This window comes from Gymnogyps californianus, chromosome 5, assembly GCF_018139145.2.
Source record: "Gymnogyps californianus isolate 813 chromosome 5, ASM1813914v2, whole genome shotgun sequence".
Lineage (NCBI taxonomy): Eukaryota > Metazoa > Chordata > Aves > Accipitriformes > Cathartidae > Gymnogyps > Gymnogyps californianus.
The window spans coordinates 34202975-34229238 of record NC_059475.1 but is presented as its reverse complement, the minus strand read 5'-3'; the positions used below and the strand labels follow the sequence as shown (position 1 = coordinate 34229238).

At 42.8% G+C, this 26264-nt stretch overlaps 1 protein-coding gene across 1 annotated transcript; it reads right to left on the bottom strand.

Annotated features, from left to right (window-relative positions):
- Positions 1-53: 53 nt before the first annotated feature.
- Positions 54-25427, bottom strand: ARG2 (arginase 2). The gene is made up of 8 exons (XM_050897282.1): positions 25311-25427; positions 25082-25154; positions 9021-9198; positions 7984-8143; positions 3164-3258; positions 2923-3027; positions 1324-1460; positions 54-385 (listed from the first exon to the last, which is right to left on the bottom strand). Exons 1-8 carry the CDS (start codon positions 25425-25427, stop codon positions 180-182), a joined length of 1071 nt encoding a protein of 356 aa, XP_050753239.1. The 3' UTR covers positions 54-179.
- Positions 25428-26264: the final 837 nt, after the last annotated feature.

Here is a 26264-nt window from a genome sequence, read left to right as displayed (position 1 = left end):
GTATATACTTAACTAAATGAATAAATCTTGGTATGTAATAAAGTAGCTACCGATCAGTGGAAAAGCTAGTTTATTTAAAAATTGAGAAGCTAACAGTATTTGCCAAGTGTTGACAATCTATCGGCTCAAGTGCCTCAGCAGAGCTCTGTAATGTCCAATGTACCCAACACTTCAGGTTCTTAAATCCTCACTTGCTGTTCACTGTCAGATTCATCTGGAGAACTGGGTGTTGGGAGTTCATCAAAAGCGGTGTGTGCTCCTTCCCTTGTCTGCCCAAAGCACGTTGCTATCACGTCGACTGCCAGACTAGCAGTTGCGTTCACTTCCTCTTGAGAAGCTCCAAGCAGTGGATTGACTTCAACCATGTCTACAGCTGAAAGCATTCCTGTGAAAATGATTTACAGCTTTGTTACTATGAAAAAGGTTAACATCTCTAAGAGGGTTTCTTTTGCAGCCTTTCGTTCAGTGCAGCAAGTCTGATATTTGAGCTGGTGACCTACTCTACCCCTTAGACAAGTAAAATTGGCTCTCAAGTGAGGGATGAGGTTATCATTCTTAGATGCAAGTTTGTGTTTTTAATTTGGTTCTTTCTTACATCATCACTACCTCACTCATTCCGGCTTTTAGCATTCAGGAAAAATAAGTTTGATGTTCCATATACACTTACGACAGGAATGTTTTTTAATGTTGTTTTCTCCCAGTCCAAAAATTACAGGATATAAAATAGTCTCACCTAGTATTTTTTGATATCCTATTCAGGATTCTGTTGACTCTGTTGTCTGGTTGGTGGTTTTTTTCCTTCTTTTACTGCAAATAACTCGTTGTTTAAACACATTAAATAAAAACTCCATGGCATAAGGAGGAAAGTCCTCATATATTGAGTCAACTGCAGTATACTTAGTGAAAGCTTGATTTGTTAGCCTTGAATCCTAGAATGGAACTTCAAACTGTTTAAAATTGTTTGCCTCCATTTTTTTTATTCCAGATGCCCATTTTTACATCTCACCTCATGGTTTAGGAATAGGGGACAGTATTATACAAGATGACCAAGTCATTTTTGGCATTAGTTGTTAATATATTATGTATTTTATTTATTTTTGGTAAGTTGAAGTTGTTGATGATTAAGCGGCTTCCAACACCTGGGGCACTGCCCAACCATAGGACTTCTTTTTCCCTTACTGAAGGTTGAATTGACTTTGTTGGCACTGTAGCTTTGCCTACATTTATCTTATTATCTAGTTACACAGGAAAAACATAACCAGTATGATCTCTATGTAGTTTGTCCCGTCCTTGCTTAGTCCAATACTGCTGGTCAACTCCTACCTGTGTTGTGTATTTCCTCCGTGATGTACATGCCTTCTCTGTAAGTTAATCCACCTAGAACAGGGGTCCCAGTTGCTGGAGCCAGTGAGGGATCAAAAGCATCAATGTCAAAACTCAGGTGAATTGGTCTCTGTCTCCTGAGACAGAATAAAACAAGAAAGGCAATCTCAGAACCTTAAACTTTTTCTACGTGTATTTCTTCCTGTCCAGCCTGATCAGCAAAGTAGCATCATGCTCCATGATGCTAAAGGTCCCCCCTAAGTGCTATACCATGACTTATATACATTTGGAAAGGATTTTTTTTTTTTTAATATCTTTGGACTCTGAAACATCTCTTAGCTCAGAACTTTCCCCAGTACACATTGGGAAAACAGAAGTTTGTCTCTAGTTTCACTGAGCATCCACTCAGGTGTGATTTGGCTGAAGATAAGTACTTTAGCTCTAACCATCTTATCTGGTACTTGTCTCCTTCATTGGAAAAATGTAGAGAAGTGTATGATATAATCCAGCCTTTTCTCCTTTTGTACAGAAAGCCAGGGTGAAAGGCTGAAACATTGATTTGCATGGCATCTAGGATGGAGGAAGCACCAAGCCTGAGGATTTCATAGACAGCTCATCAAGATGAATGAGGCATTCTGCATTTTTCAGGTCAATAGTTGAAAGCTGCCTCCAAACTCTGCCATGGAAGCCTAGTTGATGAAAAAGTGAAGGATAATCTCAAACCTAAAACATTAGTTAGTTACTACATGACGTCTGGCAACTGATGACAGTTTAATAAATTGGACACTGCTTGTCACTCAGATGAGCTATTTAAGTGGTAGACTATGTACTTCCAACTTACTGCAGATGCTTAGTAGGGAGAAGCATCTAGATTAGCAACTTCTTTACTTGGCACAGCTGCAGCTAGGAAGGGTGAGCACACCTTTAGATACAACAGCATGCAGCACAGATACATGGACCTTGTTCTGCTTACAGGACTTTGTTCTGACTTGTGGTGAGAGGTTACCCTTTCTAGCTCTGATCCTCTCCACATGTCCCTAGACTAGCATGATTTGTTTCCTGGTCTGGTTCCCCAAACCTGAACAAGGTTAGCAAAGAAAGACTTCACTATTGAACTTAAGTAGGGGAGTGGTTACAGTGAACTTCACTAGCTGAATTGAAAGTGGCAGTTGGCATCAGGACAGCATATGTGAGCATAGTCTAAGGAGGAAGCCATCAAATGCTTCTACCTCATATACTAACAGCTGAATTCAAGTTACTGTCAAGTTGCTATATATATTTTTAGAAGTATAATGTATACCCTAGGCTCTGAGTTGATTCAAACATCTTGTCAAACTGCAGCAAAATGCAGAATTCCTCAAGAAACAACAAATCATATAAAACAGAGCCACAAGTGTAGTGACTGATGTAACCTATCTCGTAGTTGTTTGCCAAACACTGTGAAATGGTTCCAGTTTGAGATGTGGAAGTCGAGGACTAAAGTCAGTGCTAAGACTTTACTATTTACTGGACACTGTGACAGTTCTGTTAACTTTCAGGAAAGTAGATATTCCACAAGTAGATGGTAAGAGTAGTTTAAATCAGATGATAGTTTGTTACCTGCCCATCAGTTGTTCAAATGTTCTTTCCATAACTTTCTGAATTCCAAGGCGATCAATATCCCTCATGGAAAAATACTGGATGTCATAGTTCTTCAAAATATAGCTGTTAAAATAAAATTTTTTAAAAAAATCATTATTGGCCTAAGCTTAAATCTAGCAACCCTTGTGAACAGCCAGATGTGGAAAGAAGCTCATGATTTCAGCCTTTACAAAAAACCCTTTAATCTAAATCAACTTACTATTCAGCAGGATCCACATCCCTCAAACCAATGTAGACAATATCAGATGCTGAAAGGCAGGGCTTTAGCCAGGAAAAGCCAGGAAGTTGTGGTACCTGCAAGCAAAGGTTTGGTATTAGGTTATTTTAATGACATATATAACAAAACTGTATTTAATGCTTCCCTCAAAACTTTGTATTTATTTATAGCGTCCTTTCTCTGTCTAAACAGAGAAACTTCATCACTTGAGAGTTTGGCTTCCTGATTTAATCAGTCCTTACCTTTGTCATACCATTTTACCTGAGTTGAATGTTAATGGACGAAGTTTTTAACTCTTTTACATTTTCCAGTTTGAAGAGGAGGAATAAAAAGCCTAAATCCACAAGCAATAGGTAATTAGCATCAGTGAATGTAAGGGGGAATGATAAGAAGCTAGATACTCAGATGCAGATCACTTATACAGTGCATTTAATGGTAATACTATGTAACTTACCCAGTACATCATGCTTAAGTGGAAGAATAAAAACCAAGGCACCTGTATCTTTTTAGGAGAAACACCAAAAAGTCATGCAAACTTTGTTGCAAAACCAAGTTAAAGATGGACAAATTCAAAGTGGGAAGTTTAAAAAAAAAAGGGGGGGGGGGGGGGGGAACATGACAAGAAGTTGGGCCTCCCCATTGGGCTACATCATACTGTTTTTTAATGTAGAACTGAAGAGAGCAGGTCTAGGACAGCAAATGAAAGATGATGAGGTCATCATTTTTCAGCTTTGGTGATTAAGTAGTCATGGTATGCAATTATAAAAATCCTTCAGTTAGTAAATATTTACTAATTTTAGGGGTGCTTTAACTCAAATTTCTCTTCCTCTCCCGGCTGTGAAAATGGCTACAGCCAACACAGCTGTCAAGCAGCAAGAAGGCTTTGTTTCCCTCTTACACTTCTCAATTACTAATTATATTCTAGTTAGTTACAACATTTGGATTTGTTTTTAAAGGCTAACACATCCATAGCTATATTTAATTACATTGGGATTAAATAAGCACATATAATAAAAGTATTTGTTACTGTGGGGCAATGACCTGAAACTTTTCTGCAGTCATGAATTCAGAAGAGGGATAAATGAATTGGAGACCACTAGGAGAAATAATTCACGTCTCAGAAATGAAGCTGTATCTGCAAAACCCATCACCATACCATAAGCTGAGCATAGTATTGATAATATTGTCAGATACTCTCCAGTATCAATGATTTAGTAGATTTAATACTGCCATTTTTAATTATACCTCTTCTTCTTTAAATAAAGAAAATGGAATGCCTTAACTTCCTTTGGTAGGCTCTGTTTTTACTTTGTTGCCATAGAAAAGGAGCTGCTGATAGTAAAGCCAAACAGGCATCAGAAAAAGGTGCAGGCATTTTCACGGTAAGTTATTAGTAGCAGTTTATGAGTTTAGTTTGAGTGGTTCCAGGAGCCCTGACACTAATGCTTGGTTTGAGGAATGCCAGTCAAAGGATTATGTTCATAAATATTTTCCCTTAAAACAACAAAATTGATTTTAAAAGTTTTTTAAAAACCCTAAAGTGCCACCTTGTCTTGAGGAGTACCAAGCAGTGCTCCTGTGAAGCTAACTGGACAAACAAGTAGCAGCTGACAGCCTGTGAATGGACTGTGAGCAATGCCAGGGTTTGTTCTACAGTGACCTGGCCAAATGCTTTATTTCATAGCCAGATGCATCACTTTTATACTTCATGTTGTCTTCTACATGGGGACATTTAATTCAGTAGAGCATTGACCAAGCTCATTAGCCCTGGATACATAAAGGACTCTGAAAACAGGTGAGATATAACACCTAAACTGAGGGACTTGAAACAGCCCTGGGGAGTTCTTGGCAGTTGTGCTAATTTAAGCAATTGCTGCCACATCAGTTGCCCCCATTATGTTGTGCCAGGACAGCTGTTCGTAGGGTTATACAGTGAACGAGGGCTAGGACTTGATGCGTCTCAAAAAATAGCCAAGCAAAGAGACAGGGAATGAAGAACAAGGAGCATGGAGATGCTGGAAGAGCAGTACCAGTTAGTAGAGATGGGCAATGAATCAGGAAGATAAAATGTAGTCATGCAGGCTGTTTTGCTCTCTTTTTATATCCTCAAAGGAGGTGTTGTTTTTCTGTGGTTCTACAAAACAATCTAGACAGGGACCCAAGTGCTAACTAGCCTTCCTGAGACTACTGGGTTGATAATCAAATCTTGTGACCCAGAGAGACAGTTTGGTGGAATTATGGGAGTCCACCCAGAGAAGCATGCACACAGATGTGTCGTGGTGGGGAGGGGTGGCTCAAAAACCCCTTCACAGCATGAGTGAAAGCAAGGAAGGAGATACAGGGCTCACCGCAAAATCTGTTTTGTCCTCTCACACTGCTATGCTATGTACCCTTTGACAAGATGATAGAAACCTCCTTGAGAAGCAAAGTGCAACTGGTTAGTTTGTCTATTGCTTTGAGAAAGAAGTTATGCTTAGCAGGGTGTAGGACTAGAGTAGCCCTCTTGCTGGTGGCAGACAGTTTTAGGATTCAAAAAGAATCCTTGCAAAGCAGTCAGGAAAGAAGGACAGTAAATTTTTTTTGTCCTGTTAGCAACACAACTGCTCTACTGGATGAGAACAAGAGAGCGAGTCACATGCACCTGTTCACACATAAAGGTTCCCTCCAGTGAGTCAGATATGTAGCCAGACAAGCTATTGTCGAAGGCGCATTCTACTACTGCTGAACAGCTGTTTAAAAATGTATACTGTTGTAGAAGCCACCTTGTACCAGCAGGACAGATGTTGTTTCTCCTCCCTCTGAACAGGACTACAATATGGTAAGAAAACCCTCTAAATGCGTACATGCCTGTTTGTGTAGCTGCAAATACAGGTTGAGGGGTTTGTGTCAGATGTTTCTGCATAGGTGTCCTGACAGCTAGAATGTAGGTGGGCTTGTGACAAGATGTCATAACCAGCACCATACCTGCCTAACTCACCTCTAAGTGTAGCCTAATCTTACTCTTTCTTCACTACTGCTGCTGGCAAGAGGCCTGCTCCCCCACTGACCCCCAGAAAGCTCACAGTATTCTTTTAATAGCTTAAAAAAAAAATACTGCTTTTCTGTGCTGCTCAAAAACTGGAGCCTAACAGACCAGAAATCAACAATGTATACACAGGAAGCCGATTAACTACTTTTGTCCTACTGACAAAAGAGGAAAGCAGCGTATCTTATTCTGCCCTTCTCCTCCTGCCTCAGCTATCAAAGAACTTTGCTTTGTTCTGTTCTCACCAAGACATAAACTGTTCACCTTAGGTGAGCTCCAAAATTCACAAAATTTTCTCTTGCTCTTCCTGTCTCTCCTGCAGAAGTGGGTACAGTTGCCAAAAAGAAAAAAAATATCACCCCCTTTAACTTATGGGCAAGAAACTAGAAATGCAGTAACCTTTTATATTAACCTTCTCATGTCCTGGGGGTATTTCAAGAAGCCCCATTAATTTTGCATTACTTTGGGAATTCTAACATGTTTGTAGAGACCATACAAGAATTATTAGAAAGAGGAAAGTATGTAAAAGCACCAAATGACTCTATTGACTCATGGATGGAATTCATTCAAAAGAATTTGCAGGAGAAAAGCAGAAGAGCTTTACCAGATGATGGCAATCTTGCTATGCCAAACAGGTACTAATGCAATGCTATCTTCAATAGCCATAAAGACGTTAAACATGCTTGATCTTACTTGGAAGAGGCATACTTCCATCGACACAGCACCTCTAAAACTTATCAGAGAGAAAAAAAAAAAATCTAAGAGAAATGACTAGCAGTGTAAAGTGCCAGAATAAGAGAGGTTTTCTGCAGCTCCAGCATCCATTCTCAACCTGCAGTTGCTGATCCTGCTCCCACTCTCCAGCCTAAGCTTCAGCAGAAGCAGATTGTCATATCTAAGTTCCTACCGCAAAGGCCCCAGCTATTAACAATGCACAGGCTGCCACTCTAGTGTCTCCAGTAGATGCTACGGGTACCTGTATAGGGAGATACAGTCCGCAGCTAAGCCAAAACGGATATGTAGGCCTTAGGTCAACCTACTGTTTAGCATCTTGACAGCAGAAAAAACTGGCCATGCACATACCATGTGGCCCAGTACGTTCTTGATAATTTGACGTCTTTCCAAGACAAAGACTATCTCTATAAAAGCACCCTGTAAGCAGGTACAGCTGTTCTGATTTGTAACATTTGCCAGTGGAGCCAACACCACAGCAGCCAGTGAGGAGAGAGCATGCAGGAGCAGCCCCTGTCAGGCCCCAAGGTTGTCAAAACATGGAAGAGCCAAACTAAGCAGAAGAAGCGTGCAAGGTATGCAGGAACCAGCTGCTACTGGAGGTGAGCTCAGCACAGCTCCAGAGGCTCGGCTCGGGGAGGTTCCCTCTTTTGCTCAGTCAGTAGAATTGCTGCCATTGCACAGCCTCAGCACCAACTCCACTCATTATGCGGGAATGGCACCGTGGTCAGCTGCTACATGCAGCTTGTGTGAACTCTTGCTTACTGTACAACCCATGAGGGTGCTAACACAAAGAAAAGCTTTTTCTCATTCTTGTTTCTAAGTGTGTGTATGTATATCTAGATTTACGTGTGTGCGTGTGTGCATTTGTGTATATGTGTGTATATATATGTGCATGTATACACACACAAGTAATACGTATTTTTGCTTGTACTCGGATAAAAAAGGTCTGCATTTGCAGCAGATAAGAAAGCACCTCACACCAGAAAAAGTAAAATGCCCTGAGGATTTCAGTGTAGGCTAAGTGTACAAGCAAGATACTTACTTTATCTTGAAGTTCTCTCAAGAGAAATGAGAGAGGTTGTCCATGGAGGTTTCCAGACTGAGTTGTAAGAGGGGTGTTGATATCAGCGTGCGCATCCACCCAGATCACACCAAGGTGTGGGCACTGCCGTGCGTGACCACTGACAGAACCAAGTGCCAAGCTGGAAGTACAGTAGGAAAGTCTTTAGTCACCATTTCTCCTTCAGAACAACTACAAGGACAATGGGAAGTCTCTGCAACTTCAGTCAGCAACATATTGTCATGTTTCAACACATCAGACATCCATGACAATAAAGGGTGCATCCCATACAAACTGCATGGCATACCGCTATCGTGATTCCAGGAGACTCCAAGTAATTCTACAGGACTGTACTAGTACTGACAGATGAGAGAGAGCTCTTTTCTCTCTCTGCTGTCACCCTTCCCACACTCTAATCTTCACCTGTTCTAGCTCCACATGATCTCTTAGAAAATCTAGTGTGCTCACTCATCAATTCTGCTATTCACCCATTTTTGATTGCAGTCATGGCACCTTCCCCCACAATTCATTCTTACATGCCCTACCTTCTTCAACCAATTCTCAGACCAAAGGTTAGTGAAAAAGAGGAGAAAGAGATTCACATAAGAGCTATTACAAAATGATCTGTGTGGAGGCATTACAAACCCATCCTGAGAGTTGACATCCCGAGAGTTGAGGAGCAAAAGAGATACATCACTAAACATTCAGCAATAAAGAAACCGCAACAGTTCCTAAAGGGACCTGATCACACAAACTTTCCCAAACAGAAAAACCTCATTTGTATGTCTGCAGATCACAGAACACTCTGGAACTAAGCAGTACTGTCTTAGAAGGTCAGATTTTTTTAGCTGTCTTCTATGTTCCACCCTAAAAGCCCCAGCAATAAAATCAAAACCCTATGGTATTGCCAAGAAATGACCCCAAGTTGTTCCCACCGTCCCCTTACTTTTTAAATAAATTCTTATAGTCCAGGTGTCAGCCTGCAGCATGCACCACTAATTGCTTCTAGTTCAGCTCACCTGTGATCACCTCCTATGGTCACACAGCTGTGTCCAGCAGCTACTGCTCTGCTTACAGCATCAGCCAATACCTGGCTGGCTAAACCCACTGACCGTGGGTATAAAATCAGGTTGTTGTACAGTTCATCATTGGGAACTTGAGTGAAATTCAAATCTCCAAAGTCGAACACTTGGCATCCTGGAAACACAGCAGCAAAAGGAGAAAGTGAGTTACTTAAATAAGTGCCCAGAGAAATGCTCAAAATACGGTACCCTCAGAAAATCAGTTGGGCAAGTATGAAAGGAACAACGGGAAGGGAATGGATTCATTTGACTATTTGCATGCCCTTGCAAACAACCGTGTCACAACTTTACAGATTAGAAAGCTTAAGATAGTATTGTTGCCTTAACGATCAGATACAACAATCATAGAAAGTGACCTAGAAAAACAGTTTGGGTTTTTTTAATTATTTCTTGGCAATTTTAACATGAAAAAGTACAGTTTGTATTGCCATCTTCCTTCCCAATTAGACAGATTGTATACAGCCTTAAATGAGCTCAGTTGCGCAAAGATGCCTAGGACTACACATCTCACTAACTATACCGGAGTCCTAACAGTTATTTTCTGTTTTCAAACCCCACAAGAATCCAGGCACAAAAGTGCCAAGTTACCCATAATGAAAATTTTCTTACAGTACTTCCAGGCAACTCCATGGAGGATGTGCTACTGCTTTGTAAGAGAACCTGTCCATTTTCTCAATGCAAGATGTTCTAGAAGGCATTTTAATTCTGGGGCTTTGATCCCAACCCTCTTTGAGATCCTATTGTTGCCAGTTACAACTTAATTGGCTGTTGAAGCCTGGCAACATCCTGGGTCTAAGACTCAGCCTTTCCTAAGATGTATATCTGTCTACTTACCCTGAAAAGGAGTCACTTCACAGATTAGGAAACAAGGGAACATTTTTGAGTGTTGTTTCCCCTCCTCCACCCAACTGGGAGCACATTTATTAACTGGCTGCATTTAAAGTTTAATTCTCTTTCATACCCATTATAGAGCTTATCCTTTGAAGCTCTGCTGTCCAATACCACGTGCTTTCTTAACAGTCATTTAGATACCAAAATTTCTAACAGTATTTCACAGGCCAGAGCTTCTCAGTTTCAGACAGGGCTGTTGCTGCAGGCACTCATGAGGACTGTAAAGGCCCCAAGGTATTTACAGCTACACCAGTAGTGGCTCAATAAGTCAAGATCACCCTGAATACCAGTCATGCCTGCCCCATTTGTTCCTCAGAACCACTAGTCTGTTTGCAGTTCAAAGCATCCAGGCTAGAGCTTGACATTTTGCCTTTAGCCATCCTATGCCTAACAGGGCAATTTGAAAAATTAAGGCAAGCAAATCAACATGAAGAAACAGCCCACTTGGGGCTCTGGGTTTCCTGCTTAATTTCCATTAAGCCATTAGTCTAGTGTCTAGGAAACAGGCTCTGTGAATTTGCTTGGTGGAAATAATGTAAAAGTAGCATTGAGAAAAACATGACTTCATTATAATTTCAAAAGGAGTTTTGATGGGTGAAAAGAATGAAGGAAAATGGTGGAGTCACTTGTGAGAATTAGGTGGCTGGGAAATAGGCAAGCATACTTTTTATAGCAGGGACATAGATGGATATATGTCAGGGTGTTTGCTAGGAGAGGACACGTCAGCTGAGCACAGCTACTTGACAAATAAATGTAGGCTCAGCAACTCTGTGAGAAAACACATTATCTGCAGAGACTTAAAGCAGTAAGGAGGACCGTGACATACCACTCCCTGGTTTTCAAAAGGCAACACAGGTACACAACAGCATTTTTTTTCCTCCCATAGGCAATACCTAATTAGCCAGCAGGATGATGGCTCTGGAATTTTGAGCCTGTTTTGTTCAGATTTGAATGTGCTATCTGATCTCCGTGTGACCACTACGTTTTTTACCCTCTGTTTCATTGTGCTGCTGTGCAGAATTGGAAAAGAGTTGTGAGTTCTAAGAGTTGCCCAATGAATGTCAAAAATCTATTTTTTTTTTTATTTGTGTCTTCCTGCAAGGCTTTCTCACGCATATGCACACTGCTACACATTTCAGTATTTCAAGGTCTGATGAAAGTACGTGAGTGTGGGAGCTGTGTTCAGTGACTTACACAGTGCAGGACAGCACATTACACAATGTAATGGAAGAAAGGACTGCCACTTATGTTTTGTTCTCTCTTACAGGACATACAAGCACATCAGGTTTTTTTACCCATTAAAGGATGAAAAAGAATGAAAGGAAATTATATCATGAAGCTCCATCTTTAGATCAGTGTAAACCAAAGAACCAACCATGCCATCTTTCATAGCACTTTAAAGAATCAGTTAAGATTCTTCAGGTTATGCCCAAGGCAGGCCAAACATGGCAGATTCTAGCAAGTGTGTTTAGAGAAGTATCACTTGTGTTCAAGAATTTCCTTCTTCTTTACCCTGCCCTCCTCCCAGTCCCCGCTTGTAAGGCAAAAAGACTTGGTTCAGCTTCCGAATAAAAAAGCCATTCGTTTCTTACAATCACATCAGGTTCATACAGGTTACGATATGGGTATGGTAGAGATGGATGGACAGACACACACTTTTGGGGTCCAGAATTCTGGGATCTTGTTCACCTTTTGGACAAATGGTACTCTCGTATCTCCTGCATTAAGATGCCTCTCTCTATTTTTATAAAAAAAGCCTAATGTCTGTTAAAGACAATAGATGCCTTCAGTTTTGGTTACCATCTTCACAAGTTTATTGTTGTTTCAGATAGCGTTCATAAACCTTGTAGCAGCTTCTTTTCTCAGCTTTGTGCTTCCCTCTTATTTAAGCCCACTGTTTTTATGTGCTTGCAGAGGATAGCTCAAGCTTCCCAGGGTGATATGAATGTTTTCAGCCAACTATCCAATGCCTATCTGATTAAGGTACAGTTAATCTCGGAAGTACGCACTAATCCAATTCTCGCACATTAATAATCTTTTCTTCCTACTATTTTTAATTGTGCCTATAGTTTTGAAAGCTATGATTAAATGACCTTAGAGCAAAAGGAAAGCTTAATGAATAGATAGTACACACACACAAAAAATTCACAGTACATAGATAAACCATGTATCCTGAAGTGATTAGAAGCATGTGTATGCGCATGTGTGCACATGTATTAGGATTGAGCAGATAAAGACATGAAATCAACATGTACATTTGTCTTAGTGCTTACTGAACAGCAAAGAAAAAGAATTTGTCAAATTATTAAAGTAATTATTGATGTATTTTCTTAGCTTCTATATAAAGTGTCTCAGATATTAGTCTAATACTTAAAGACCTGAATTGTTTTCCATTTCATCTGCCTGCTTGCACATAGTTTTCATTTGAAGAAATTAAAAAACTAAATCTCTCACCTACATTATTTTGCCCAACATAGAAATTGCTCAATGGATAGACATGCTGTAGTGTAGTGCAATCTGGTGGATCTTGCTGTTATTTGGCCATTAGTGAAAGATTTATATAATCCACCACACCAAACAATACACACTTACTTTCTTTGGTAGGTGGGGCACTCTTTGTTTTAAGATACTGATAGCTATAAATAAAAAGCTTTTTAAATCAGCACAGAAAGTTATCATCAAGAATATATACGGGCCTTTTAAAAGACAGAAGATCCAAGTTCTGAAAACCAGAAAAGGATGTGGGCAGATAGGAAAGCCAGCTTCCTTACAGTCATTTGAAAGCACAGCATCCACACCATTTGTCGTGCAGCAGATCAGGTCTAGCCAGGATTGAAGTTCTTTTTAAATTAAACAGTACCATACAGTACTTATAGGCTAAACACCACAGACATTTTACTAATAACTAAATAATATGAAATTAAATATGATCAAAAGAAGTCTTTTGTTCCACTTTCAAGCTCTAACAGAAGTTACATTCAAATGAAAAATATATTCCATTTGATTCATTAGTCAATTATCAACAGCACAGAAAATTTATAAACAACCAAGTCCATCCAAGTCAGCTCCATCAGCACTCGGGCTCAAGAAGAGATCAGTTTTTGAAGTGAGAAAAACAAAAAAACAGGTTTGATTCATCTATTCTCTTACAGGAGCTTGAAAGAGATATGAGGGAGATAAAGGTGTCAATCTGAATACGAACACACAGTATAGTTACATAAATAAGATGCATATATGCACAACAGTCCTCCTGTTAGTATGAATGATTAGTGTGTAAAGGCAGCACACACATCTCTTCTACAGCTTAGGCGTGCAATCCTCAGTGGTTCAATGCCCCTCTCTGACAGAGGTTCATCAACAGAGCTGCTTGGGGGCACATTTCAGCCAAAAATGAATAAATTAGCTTGAAATAGTTTGTACAGTAAAACTTTCCTGGGTCAACTTCTTTTGACCAGAACACGTTAGGGAACGGTCACATAGGCATTCAACCAGCAGACCAGGGCAGTCATTTCTTCAGCCTGCACAGCCAGAACCAGAACTTTACCTATATCTGGTAAAAGAAATCAACATTTTTCGTAATTAGGAGCCTAACTGATACTTAGGGGAAAAAAGTTAGAAATACAAATTAAGAACATATTTAAGAACATAAAGTTTCCTGCATGCCTTTTTAAATAAGCTATTAATGTAGCACTCAGGATCAGCCCAGTGATGCTTATAACTGGGAGATAAGATGCCCCTTAGCAAGCTATATGACAATGGTAATGTTCACTTCCTATCATCTTAAGCAAAATACAGTCCATTTATTCAGTACCCACAGTAGGCAGCAGTTACTATAGTAAGTCATTTCCCTGCTGTATTGGGTTTGCGTGGCAAGGTTTTGGTGGCGGGGGGGCTACAGGGGTGGCTTCTGTGAGAAGCTGCTAGAAGCTTCCCCTGTGTCCGATAAAGTCAATGCCAGCGGGTTCCAAGACGGACCCGCCGCTAGCCAAGGCCGAGCCCATCAGCAACAGTGGTAGCGCCTCTGTGATAACATATTTAAGAAAAGCAAAAGAAGTTACAGGGGAGTGGCAGTTGCAGCCAGAGAGAGAGGAGTGAAAAGATGTGAGAGGAATAACTCCGCAGACACCAAGGTCAGTGAAGAAGGAGGGGGAGGAGGTGCTCCAGGCGCCAGACCAGAGATTCCCCTGCAGCCTGTGGTGAAGACCCTGGTGAGGCAGGCTGTCCCCCTGCAGCCCATGGAGGTCCACGGTGGAGCAGATATCCACCTGCAGCCCGTGGAGGACCCCACGCTGGAGCAGGTGGATGCCCGAAGGAGGCTGTGACCCTGTGGGAAGCCCGCCCTGGAGCAGGCTCCTGGCAGGACCTGCGGACCCGTGGCCCCATGGAGAGAGGAGCCCACGCTGAAGCAGGTTTGCTGGCAGGACTTGTGACCCCGCGGGGGACCCATGCTGGAGCAGTCTGCTCCTGAAGGACTGCACCCTGTGGAAGGGACCCATGCTGGAGCAGTTCGTGAAGAACTGCAGCCCGTGGGAAGGACTCACGTTGGAGAAGTTAGTGAAGGACTGTCTCCCGTGGGAGGGACCCCACGCTGGAGCAGGGGAAGAGTGTGAGTCCTCCTCCCCCTGAGGAGGAAGGAGCGGCAGAAACAACGTGTGATGAACTGACACAAACCCCCATTCCCCGTCCCCCTGTGCTGCTCGGGGAGGAGGAGGTAGAGAAAATAAGGAGTAAAGTTAAGCCTGGGAAGAAGGGAGGGGTGGGGGGAAGGTGTTTTAAGATTTGGTTTTATTTCTCATTATCCTGCTCTAATTTGACTAGCAATAAATTAAACTAATTTTTCCCCAAGTCGAGTCTGTTTTGCCCGTGATGGTAATTGATGACTGATCTCCCTGTCCTTATCTCGACCCACGAGCCTTTCATTTTATTTTCTCTTCCCTGTCCAGTTGAGGAGGGGGAGTGATAGAGCAGCTTTGGTGGGCACCTGGCATCCAGCCAGGGTCAACCTGCCACACCTGCACAGATTTAGAGAAAATTTTCTTCTGTAAAAGCAGGTGGCTCATAAGTCTGGGGGTGTTTAACTGGAAAACATGTGGGCAGCAGCAGGGAAAGCCTCCCTCCCATCCTCCTCTACTAGGATACTGCACCAGAGCCAGAAGCAGCAATCTGATAGCAGGAGATTCAGCTTTCAAAATCCAGGCTGTCTGCTGACATTGCCCAATGGCATGCTACTGTAACAATTATAACAGCTCTCCTAGGCAGCTGTCCTGGTTTCAGCTGGGACAGAGTTAATTTTCTTCTTAGTAGCTGGTACAGTGCTGTGTTTTGGATTTAGTGTGAGAATGATGTTGATAATACTCTGATGTATTAGTTGTTGCTAAGTAGCGCTTCTCTTAAGCCAAGGACTTTTCAGTCTCCCATGCTCTGCCAGCAAGCAGGTGTGCAAGGAGCTGGGAGGGAGCATAGCCGGGGCAGCTGACCTGAACTAGCCAAAGGGCTATTCCATACCATAGAACATCATGCCCAGTATATAAACAGGGGTGAGTTGGCCAGGAGGCACGGATCGCGGCTCTGGCATCGGTCATCGGGTGGTGAGCAATTGCATTGTGCATCATTGGGGTTTTTTTTCCTTCCCCCCCCCCTTTTTTTGTTATATTCCTTTTCATTACTATTATTACTACTATATTTCATTATTACTATTGTTAGTATTATATTTTACTTCAGTTATTAAACTGTTCTTATCTCAACCCACGAGTTTTACTTTTTTTTTTCCTGTCCTCCTCCTCACCCCACTGGGAGGGGGGAGGGGGAAGCGGGAAGCGGCTGCGTGGTGCTGAGTTGCTGACTGGGGCTAAACCACGACAGCAGCAAACGGGAATTGGAACAAAAGCATGCAGAACCTGAGACAAAAATGATCTCCTGACACTGCCTGTTCGCACTGGATATTTGTGAACTAAAGGTAAAAAAAAAAATCCTAAATTAATGGGAAAACTAAACCTTTCCTCTTCCAGGTTTCTAAAGCCTGCTGAACTACTTTCAAAGGAATCTGGAAATCCCACAGTTATTAGATCTTACTTCATCCTATGTGTTATATAAAAGAGCTCACAGGAAAGCATCACTCCTGCAAACTGTTTTCTCAGATTACAGCCCATTTAGTGAATCACCAGACACAGAAAGGCTTTTCAGGAAGCAGTGAGTATTATGAACAATGTTTATAGACAAATTAACATTTTCCTTCCTGTGAACAAAACAAAGGGCTACAAGCTGTTACCATCCTTCTTTTCAGTACAAGCTCATTGGCTTATGGTACGAACTTCATAATCCTTTCTCAGAGACACCATCAAAATGTTGCACAACAGCAAACAAGTGACTCAATTCATTATGACCAGTGCATTCTGAAGCCTATTTTAAGACAGTTTTAACCCTCCAGAATTATCCAGGGTGTGTGTGTGTAAAAGCTATACAAACAAAGTGCATACTTTTGTTTTACATGAATATGAAATTAGGCTAGCAAGATTCCTACTACAAGAGACTGAGACTTCAGCAGCCTAGTTTAATCATAACCTTCTTGCTTGGAAGTTCATTACACAGTGTATAATTCTCTTTAAACTGAATATGTATCTGCTGGAAGAAATCTCCTATTAGATACAGACATTTGAAGGCTCGATAGGTTTCTGCCAGCTCTAAAATTTCACTTCCTAAAAGGCAAGTTCATGTCTCAGTAATTTCCACCCTGCCTTTTGGAATTGTGAAAGGTCTGGTTTAAGACAAAGTTTCTGTATTTGTACCTATTTAAAAGGCTTCAGCTCATACAACAGCAACAAGCAAACCCAATTCCAATTGCTACCCTAAGTCTGTAGTCTCAAGTTGTCCCTTGCATAAAATGAGCCAAGAAATATTTTTTGCAACCCCAAATCGAGCAGCCACCTCATTTCCCTTTGATAACCGTTTATAACTTTAATCTCTTATGAAATCCAGTGCACTTGACCTGAAGAGGTCTCCAAAAACGTCAGTATCAAGTGTTGGGAAATATTTGCACTGTGGCTTACATCAGAGGAGACAAGGGTGCAGCTATTGTGGTCTGCCACTCCACCAACAAACCCTGCACAAGTTCTAATTCCCTTCAAATAAGCTTAACCCAGAAACAGTTCCCAATAGCAAGAACACAAGTAGGTACTTACAGCCACAGGAAGTCATAATACCAAAACAGCGCTCCTCAACAACAAGCACCTTGTGCTTTAGATTATTACAGAATTAAGTAGTTATTATATTAGTTAACCCAGACAGGTAACACTTGAGAGGAAGGGAGAGCAGAAAATATCAGAGATTACTGAAGTTCTCTCTCTCCCTCCCTCCTACCAGCTGCAAGAAACTAACACCAGACCAGCTCACTTCTTCATATTCAAATGAACGATCTGATTATTTTTGTACTTGACTTCAGTGCCTCATTCCCTGCTTTTCACCAGATGGTTTTACAACAGAAATTTCCACCTTCCATCCAAAAATAATCCTCTGTACCATATTCACATAAGCACACACCTGCCATAGGTATCTTGGTCTTGTGAGTCCACAATGAGAGACAGGATTAAAGTTTCAAATGAGAAAGTAAAAACAGATTCTGTGCACCATAAAGCAGATCAAAACCCGACTCATTACCTAAATTTCCCCCCTGTCATCTCCCTTTGTGCCCCTCCCCAGTAACTCCTCTCCTTCAACATTACTCACGTTAAAAAAATAAAACAGCCTGTGATCTGAACCTATTCCAATCCAGAGATAATTTTATGGGTGCAGAAATTCAGCTAAGTCATGTATTAAAACTAATTATATAATACAAAAATATCAAGGATGAAGGGCATCACCATAAAACCAAAAAAATACAAAACCCCCAAGAGCTCTGTTCTTTGGTCCTTGAATCTAATCTCCCTTTATTGAAAGATTAGGAAGAAATAATCAAGTCAGGTTTCCTGATCTGCATCAGCATAGCTTAATTTTTTAGATTTATTTAAACTAAACTGATATGAGGAACAATTACAATTAAAGCACCGAGTTAACTTCACCCCAAATTAACAAAGTTTCTTTTAAATCCAACTTCATGGATAACGCGCAACCTGGAACATGTGCCAGCCAAATGGGAGAGGAAAAACCAAACAAACATCAAATCAATGACTGACACAAAGCTTTTCGTTCTGAAGCAAAAACAGGCAGATGGTGTCCTCCATCAGCTTTCACCATTGACATTTTTCTGGTAACTTGTAAGGCTAGTTGTAATCATGTAAATATCAAAGGGTACAACATTCAAAAGGATAAACCATTAACTGCTGTCAGACCACACTCCCCCACTTCTAGGAGCTTCGATTCCTGTGCTCAAGGCGAGCCAGCTGATGAGCTCTGTTGTGAAGAAGCAATCTAGAAACAGCCTCAGTGGAGGCCTCCCCAAAACAGCTCTCCTCCAAAGTCTCAGCAGGGCTCCTTCTGCCTGCCTAGTTATTAGAGTCAGCTCCTGGCTGCCTTCCCTCACGGAGTGGAGCAGCACCTGCCCTTGATGCATTCTGACAACTGGTGTAATTTCAAAGACTCACTGCAAATGCAAGTTACGACCACTCCATTTGACTGTGCTTTGATTTTTGTTAAACCACTGGTCTTTGAAGCTAACCAATCATGGCTAATCAACATTTGAGAGGTAAACAAGAATAACAGAGTCTCTTGGATCTCTATCTATCTCTGTATAAATAAAAAGAGGTCATTTATTATAGTTCTGGAAATAAGCTGCAGTACTACATAAGCATGTTTTACTGATACTATTAAACAGAAGTGTTTGTGCATGCTTGTGTCTAAGGGAAAGAAAGGAAAAAGAAGAGGACTGCCATTTACCTGTTCTGTTTCAGGGAAAAAAGGCAGGGAGGGTGTAGTGGGTACAAAAAGGTCATTCCCATTTCTGCTTTGTAGGGCAGAAGACTTAGCTGTTAGTCTAACATCTTTATGTTGTATATCCTAACCGATTTCCTGAGAATGTTCCTAGCAAATCAACAGACTTAGCTTTGACAGTACTGAAAGCAGATGTGACCAGACAGAACCCATGAACAGTAGCATTTCTCATCTCAACAACGCAGAGATTTAACTAAACAACATGCTGCTTAAAATGCCCACAGTTATTTAAAATTTCGTCTGTCTCCAACTTTATCAACAGCAGAAAATGTGAGGAAAGAGGCTAAAAAAAGACAGATCTTGATGTTATCTATACAACAAATTTAGACTTTATTGGAATTCTACAGATTAGAGATATTTGACTGGCTCTACTAAACTAGAAAGTCTTAAAAACCATAAAATACTGAGCTTTGAAGAGAAACAATTGAGATAAGAGCTAGTGCAAAGCTAAACTAGATTCTAACCCAAGAATACTGTCTTCCTGACAGATCTTGTTTCTAACATAAATGGATCTTTGTCAAACTACAGTCCGTAAGTCTTAATTCAAATATAGGGCAAGCAGGATGGTACAGTTTATCAAAGTCTTCAGGGATATAGGCAACTCTTTAAACATATATTTACTGGATGGGCTGATGAAAATTATTTTCCCAACACTGCAGCTGTAACTCTTGCCATTCCACATCCGCTGAACCCCAGCACCAGTACTTCATTATGCATACCTTGGTGCATAATTGAAAGACTATTTATCTTCCTCTTAAACGCTTCACCCAAGAAGATTTAGGTGGAAAAAGAGGAGACATATGTAGAAGAAGCTGCTTCATGATTTATTGTTAAGACTGCAACTAACCATATGAGCAATGTTGGTGAGACAGCAAAGTTGAATTGCTATTTTTGGCAGCAGATGTCAGTAGGAGTCCAATGGTTTTAGGCAAAGCAGGAGCGTATCTCCAGTCACATGGAGATTAGCAGCTCCATTCCTCTTTTAGAGGAGGTTACTCCTTTCTGAATCACTACACTGACCTCCTGAATCCTATGACTGAAGAGCTTTGTTCCGGTCAAACAAAAGACTAGTAATATGATGGTCATTCTCTTTGATAAGTCTAGCTCTACTTCTGTCTGTAAGCCATATGTCTCTGCAGTCCACCAACATGTCAAACCAGCAACTCAGGTCCAAACTTTGTTAATCAATTCTAGAGTAATCCAAACCCAAGTTTGACTAAACTGAGCAACCCAGCCACATCCAGCTCTAAATAAAGAAAAGGAGCGGGGGCGGGGGAAGAAATGAAATCAACAACAGTCAACATACAAGAATGAATACTTGGGACGAAATTTTATACTAAAGTTGTTCCCATGTTAGCAACAGCAGAGGTGCTTGAAGTCACCTCAAGGGCTATAGTAATTAACACAACGGCTATCTATTACTTATAAAAATCTGAGAATCGTCCTTCTCTCCTTCAAGTAAGAGGACTAGGCCACGCTCTGGATTTAAGTTTGATCGGATTCTCTGCTTCATCTGCAGCAAACAGGAGAGGTCCAAGAAATTCTCATTTTAAAGAACTTCATACTTTGCATCTTCTACAGCTTAGGTCAAGTGCATCTGTCACCTATCTTCCCCACTCCTTCCCACCAAAAGCCCAAGAGCCTCCACATATTGCACCCATTTCTCTTTACTGCCAGAACAATACACAGCCCTGCAAGCTTTGTACCCTTTCCTCCCCCATGCCAGGGAGTTATGGGTCTCTATTTTCATACAGCACTTTTATTTCTTTGGCAAGATGGAAGAGTCCTTTAAGGTGTTAAGATTTTAGTTTCCCTTAGGAGAAGCAGCAAAGCCAAAAGACAAACATCACCATGATGAATAAAAAGCCCCACAGGCTTAGTCAGTTACATTTTAAATTATCCCTGCTACAGACTTGCACACCCACTGTTTTTGGCTTGGGAGCTGGACTCCTGCTACATTAACTCTCCTCCTGAATACACCTCGAGCTACTACCAACACATAACAGTGTTCTCTGTGCCTCTAACAAGGGGATAAAAGTCAAGTTAGTGGCTCAGATCCATCTCTGACAGTCTGGTACAGACTAGCGATATCATCTGCCTCTGAGCTCTCTCCTCATATTTCAGCCTAAGCATAAACAAGCTGTTCATAGGCAGTCATCATTTTAGGCAGCCAAGAATTTATCATACCACGTAGGTATAGTCACAGCCTCTTTCAAGGGAGGGATCCCCCCCCAAAAATAGAAAATGGACAGGACACTGCAACAGGACCATGAAAGAACAGAAATTAGGATAGGGTGAAAGGAACAATAAAATTCCCTCCCAGAGATACCAGCCAGTGAAAGTAAAATGCAAAACAGTACAAAGAGGAGGAAACAAAGGTCTAGTGTTCTCACTCTCTCTGATGTGGCTTGAGCATTATCAACGGAAGTCATTAAATCAGGCATACAAACATATGAAAAACCATGTGCTTGCTTGATATTCAAAGTAGCAAAGTATATACACATAAGACCAAAACAAACAAACAAATGCAGTGCATGCATCTTACTACCTGAATGCTACATTTTAGAGGAGACTTCAGAGCATCTTCATTTCATGCAGGTTGAATTGAATTTGAATATACGAATGGAAAATGAATAAATCAAACTTTACAATTTCAGGCAAACAGAAGAATCTGATTACCAGAAATCTCTTCCACTTGAAACAAGCAAGGACAATTTTATTTGAGATTTACTGTTAATATAGAGTTTTCATTACAGGAACACTGCCTCCTTCCCCCATCTGTACTTCCTTAGACTGCCCAGAATCCACCTTTGCTCTTCTACTGGGAAGCATCATTCCACAGCTGGCCTCATGCCTGGTTCCAAGCTTGTAATGACAAGAAAAATCATGTTTATAGCACTCCCTCACATCCCAGTGGGGAATGGGGGCATGCAACAACAACAAACGCTCCCCCATCCCCGACCCTATGGACACAAATGCTTCAGAAGTAGCCAATACAGACAGGAGAACAGAAGCCCTATATCTTAGATAAATATTATTTCTTTTTAAAGGAGGAACCTGCTTTAAATTCTGGTCTGCTGCAGTATTATTTACCTGCTCCTGGAAAACAAGCAACCATGAAAATTATTAATTAACATAACAGATAAATAGAATATCCAAGTTAATAATGAGAATAATACTGTGGCTCTATTGCCTTCTTCAACGTACGAGAAGAAAATTCATAGTGTTAGAAAGACAAAGAAGAAAGCAGCTAAAGTTTTACTGCCAGTTCAGTGTACCACAGGAGTCCAAGCAATGGCACTATTATCACAGTACTACAGGCAAAGCTATCCTGCCAGCCCAGGGAAGAAAAATAAGCAGCCCACACACAAAAACAATCATTTGTTAAATTTCCATGAACAACAGATGTGCACAATACAAAAGGCTACACGGTAGTGTCCTGCTCACTCTACCACCCTACTCTCAAGCAGATTGTCTTTGCACAATAAACAGCTCCTCTGTGTATGCTGGTGACTGTCATTGTTTCAGGATGGGCCCTCACAGCAGAACCCGTTACAAACCATGTGCCGTCTGAACCTGTTCATAAGAGAGCTGCAGAGATTTAAGCAGCAATAAACATCAATACCAACTGAAAAAAAAACCCTACCCCAGTGCAAGAATGTGTCAGCAATAGGAAACTGAAACTACAGGAGGAAGAAATCCCAGAGCCTTTAAAAATTGTAAGGGAACAGCAAGAAGATATCTCCATGTGCATTATTGATTAATGAGTAAACAGTCCATAAGCAACTACACAGTGAAAGTATTTTTCACCTTCCACTTATTTTTTAGTTTAACTTGCTTCATTTCTATCCCCACAACCTTTTATTACTGGAATCCAGAAAGGGCTTCTATTCTTCTTTCTACCTTCTCCAAGTTCCTATTGAAGTGAGCTTGTGTCATGCAAATGAGGTTTTTTTTCTAGTTTTTTTGTTTTGCTGGTTTGTTTTTTGGTTTGGGGTTTCGGGGGGGGGGGGGGTTGCAAAAGAATTCTTACAAAATGGAATTATTACATTTGAACTATTTGAAAGAGAACCCCAAGCCTTCCAGCAAAAAGTTCTGTCATCAATATAAAAATAAACTGCTGCCTACAGTCTTGTCTAGAATAACATCCTCCTTTCAAACCTGGTAACATGTTAGTTTTAAATAAACTCTAAGATCAGTAACATCCAGACCTGCTTTTATTCCAGTATATAAGACCCCTTTTAGACATGCTTTTCTATGTTTGTAGAGGTTATAGATCATGCTCACTAGAATTCAAATATTCCCAAGGATGGCATACGTCTCAACTTTGCACAAAACAAGACAGGAAAAAGAACATCTACTCATTTGATTGCAAACTGGGACTTTTCAGCTTGTGAATGATAAGATATGCAGGATAAGCCTACAGGGCTGCACAGAACAATAGCTTCTGTTTTAAAGAGGTCTTACAATTCAGAATAAATTTGCTAGAGGGTTATGCTTTCCTCTGCATGCATCTAAACTCCACTGACACTAATCACACATAGAGCAGATAACATAGTTCTTTCTGTGGCCCACCCCTGCAATCCATCCCCATCACACAGTTTTCAGTAACACTTTTTAGATTAAAGATTCTCCAAGACAGAGTTCAGCTTTACAAGTTTCTATCCCTCATGTCCTGTTTCTAATAACTGTGATACAGTTTTCTGCAGGTCTCAGCTTGTAGAAGCAATAGATGTGAGAAGCTGAAACACAAATAAGCACATGGATTTGCTTGAATAACAGTAATGGTGAAAATACCAGAAACTTTCCATTCACACAGTGCTATTTGCAAGGGTTTTCAAAGCAAAACTTCAGACAAGACCTCATACACCAATCTGAGGATTTCTCCAGAAAGTTCCGAATTTCATCACTTGAAAGCATACAAGTATTTTAGGAACAAGCTAAGTAGCTGGTAATGAATATGGTAAAAGAAAACACATGATGTGAGAAATCGAGGAACATAGTATTACTTGACTGGATACACTGAGTGCACATAACGTTTTAAATGGCCTCACGTTTCTCTAGCTTTTCCTAAGTTAACATGGTGATGCCTGTAAATGTGGAATTTTCCACTTACTAGAATTGTTGTGGCTGGACCAAATTGGATTTTTACTGTTTTGGGGAAGTCAGGAAGGCTCTAAGATAAGAGTCTCCTAAATAATGTCACTAGGACAGTTCGACCTTAGAGAAAATAGTTATGCAGAACCATAACGATAAAGAAATTTTAAAACAAGCACCTCAACCAAAACAGACTACCCTTGAAGGACATGATATACATGATCTCAGAACTAAGTATGCGCAAAAACAGAGGTCAGCCAGCGGACACAGTGAGGAAGAGTATATCCTTCATCCAGAGACCCCTGACGACCACCCGGAGACATAAACAGACATGCGCAAGAAACATTTGCATATGATACAGAGTTCCCGGAAATCTGATGAACATATATAATGAGTTCCTCGAAATCTGATGAAGATGTATGTATAAGCTTGTATATAAACTATGCAATTAACCTGACCGGACACACACAATAGGAGGAGATATCTCCTGTGTGTCCAGCGCTGCAATAAAGAATACCTGCTTAATAGTCCCTAGACTATTGAGTCTTTGATTTCAGCCTTTCACGGCAACAACGGGAACAGCACACACTCCATACGCCAATAAAGCGCTCAATGTGTCAACACAGAAGATACACGGGTACACTCCGCTGTTTCTGGGAAGCCGGAGAGCATCGCGGTCGGCGAGCCGGGACACCCAGCCTCTCTTTGTTCCGGGGAACCCCACGAGGCGCCCGGTGCGGCTGTGCGCTCCTTTGGGTGTTTCACGCGCAGGAGCGGCTGAACGGCACGCACAAGCTGGTATGCGACAAGTCTCTCTTTCCCGATACCGCAGAAACGCGGCAGGCATCGCCTTCCCCCGGGCACCGGTGGCTTGGGGGCATTTTGGGTTTCGCGATCCGCTGGAAGGAACCGTTTCCACCTCACCCCCCCCCCCCCCTCCGCCCTGACAGCCAAGCGGCTGAGTCACGCTTCGCTGAAACGAGCTATGAAAGGGATGCTCTGGCAGGGGAGGGGGAACATAAGGGCAGCCCCGCAGTCCCCCCACCCCACCCCGCCGGCGAAGCCCCCGACGCCGCGCCGTGCCTCACCGAGCCCGGCCAGCCGCTCCACCAGCCCCGCGGCGCGGAGGGTAGCAGGGCCGTGATCCACTCCCCGCCGTTTCTGCGAGACAAAGAGAAGGGGGGTGCGTCAGCCAGCGCTGCCTGCAGTCAGGTACGCGAGCCCCGCCGAGGGGAGGAGAGCCGAGAGGCTGCGACACCCGCCTGCCCCCTCGGCGGGGCGAGGGGCGCCTCTTCTCCCCCCTCCCGCGATGCCCACCTGCCCCCTGGAGAGGGGGGCTCCCACCAGCGCCACGGAGTGCGCCTGCTTGGGCAGCTGGAGCCCCGCGTCCGCCTGCTTGCAGAGGAGCCGGGCGAAGCTGCTGCGCAGGGCCATGATGCAAGCGCCGCCGAGAGATACCCGCCGCCGCCCCGCTCCTTTTAACGAGCTCCAGCCCCGGGCGCGCCGCGGCGGGGAGCCGGGTCCCCGCCTCCCGCCCCTCACACCCCCGCGCCGCCCGGCCAACGGCAGCGCGCGCGCCCGGAGGTGTGTCCCGCCTTCCGCGCCGCACGCGGCTCAGCGCGCGACAGCCCGGGGGCGGGGTGCGCCCGGCGGAGCGGGGCGACCAACGGCTCCTCTGCAACGGCCAACGCCCCGCACCGCCCCCGGGGCTCCCCTCCCTCCCTCCCCTCCCGCCCGGCCTCGCACCTCCCGCGGACTAACGCCGCGCCCGGTCCTCCTCCTCCTCGCCGGGGTTTTTCCACTCCCAACCGCCACCTCCCCGCGAGGACCCTCGGCCGCCTCACCTCGCTGCCGGTGGCGGGCAGAGCTGCCAGGCGCCCCCCCCCCCCCCCCCCCCCCGGGGCGGCGGGCTGCGGTCCCTTCACGGCCTCCTCCACGCAGTCCCCCGGGGCAGGTGCAACACCGGCTCTCCTTGCCCTGCCGAGAGGACAGGCCCAAAGCATCGGCCAGGCCCGGGGCTGGGGGCAGCGGCACAGCACGCTGGGAGAGGTCTCAGGGAATACCTCTTCCCTTGGTACTCTCCCTTTGACCACTGTGAGAGACCAGACCCCGGGGGGATGGATCTTAGCGTGAAATGGTGGAACTGGTAACTGTCCCGGGGGCAAAACGCCACCTCAGCCGAGCTCCCTGGCTGGCCACACTGAGCTCCCAAGAGCCACCTCGCAGGAATGCTGCTCCTTGGCTTTACTGAAGAAAAACTGGGATGATGCT

Bases quoted from the DNA above. Each gene is read 5' to 3' on its own strand.
- ARG2 (XM_050897282.1), bottom strand. From the start codon at position 25,427: ATGGCCCTGCGCAGCAGCTTCGCCCGGCTCCTCTGCAAGCAGGCGGAC. The intron at 25,155-25,310 runs GTGGGCATCGCG...TTTGTCTCGCAG, and splicing joins CCCCCCTCTCCAGGGGGCAG to AAACGGCGGGGAGTGGATCA. The intron at 3,028-3,163 runs GTAAGTTGATTT...TTATTTTAACAG, and splicing joins GATGTGGATCCTGCTGAATA to CTATATTTTGAAGAACTATG.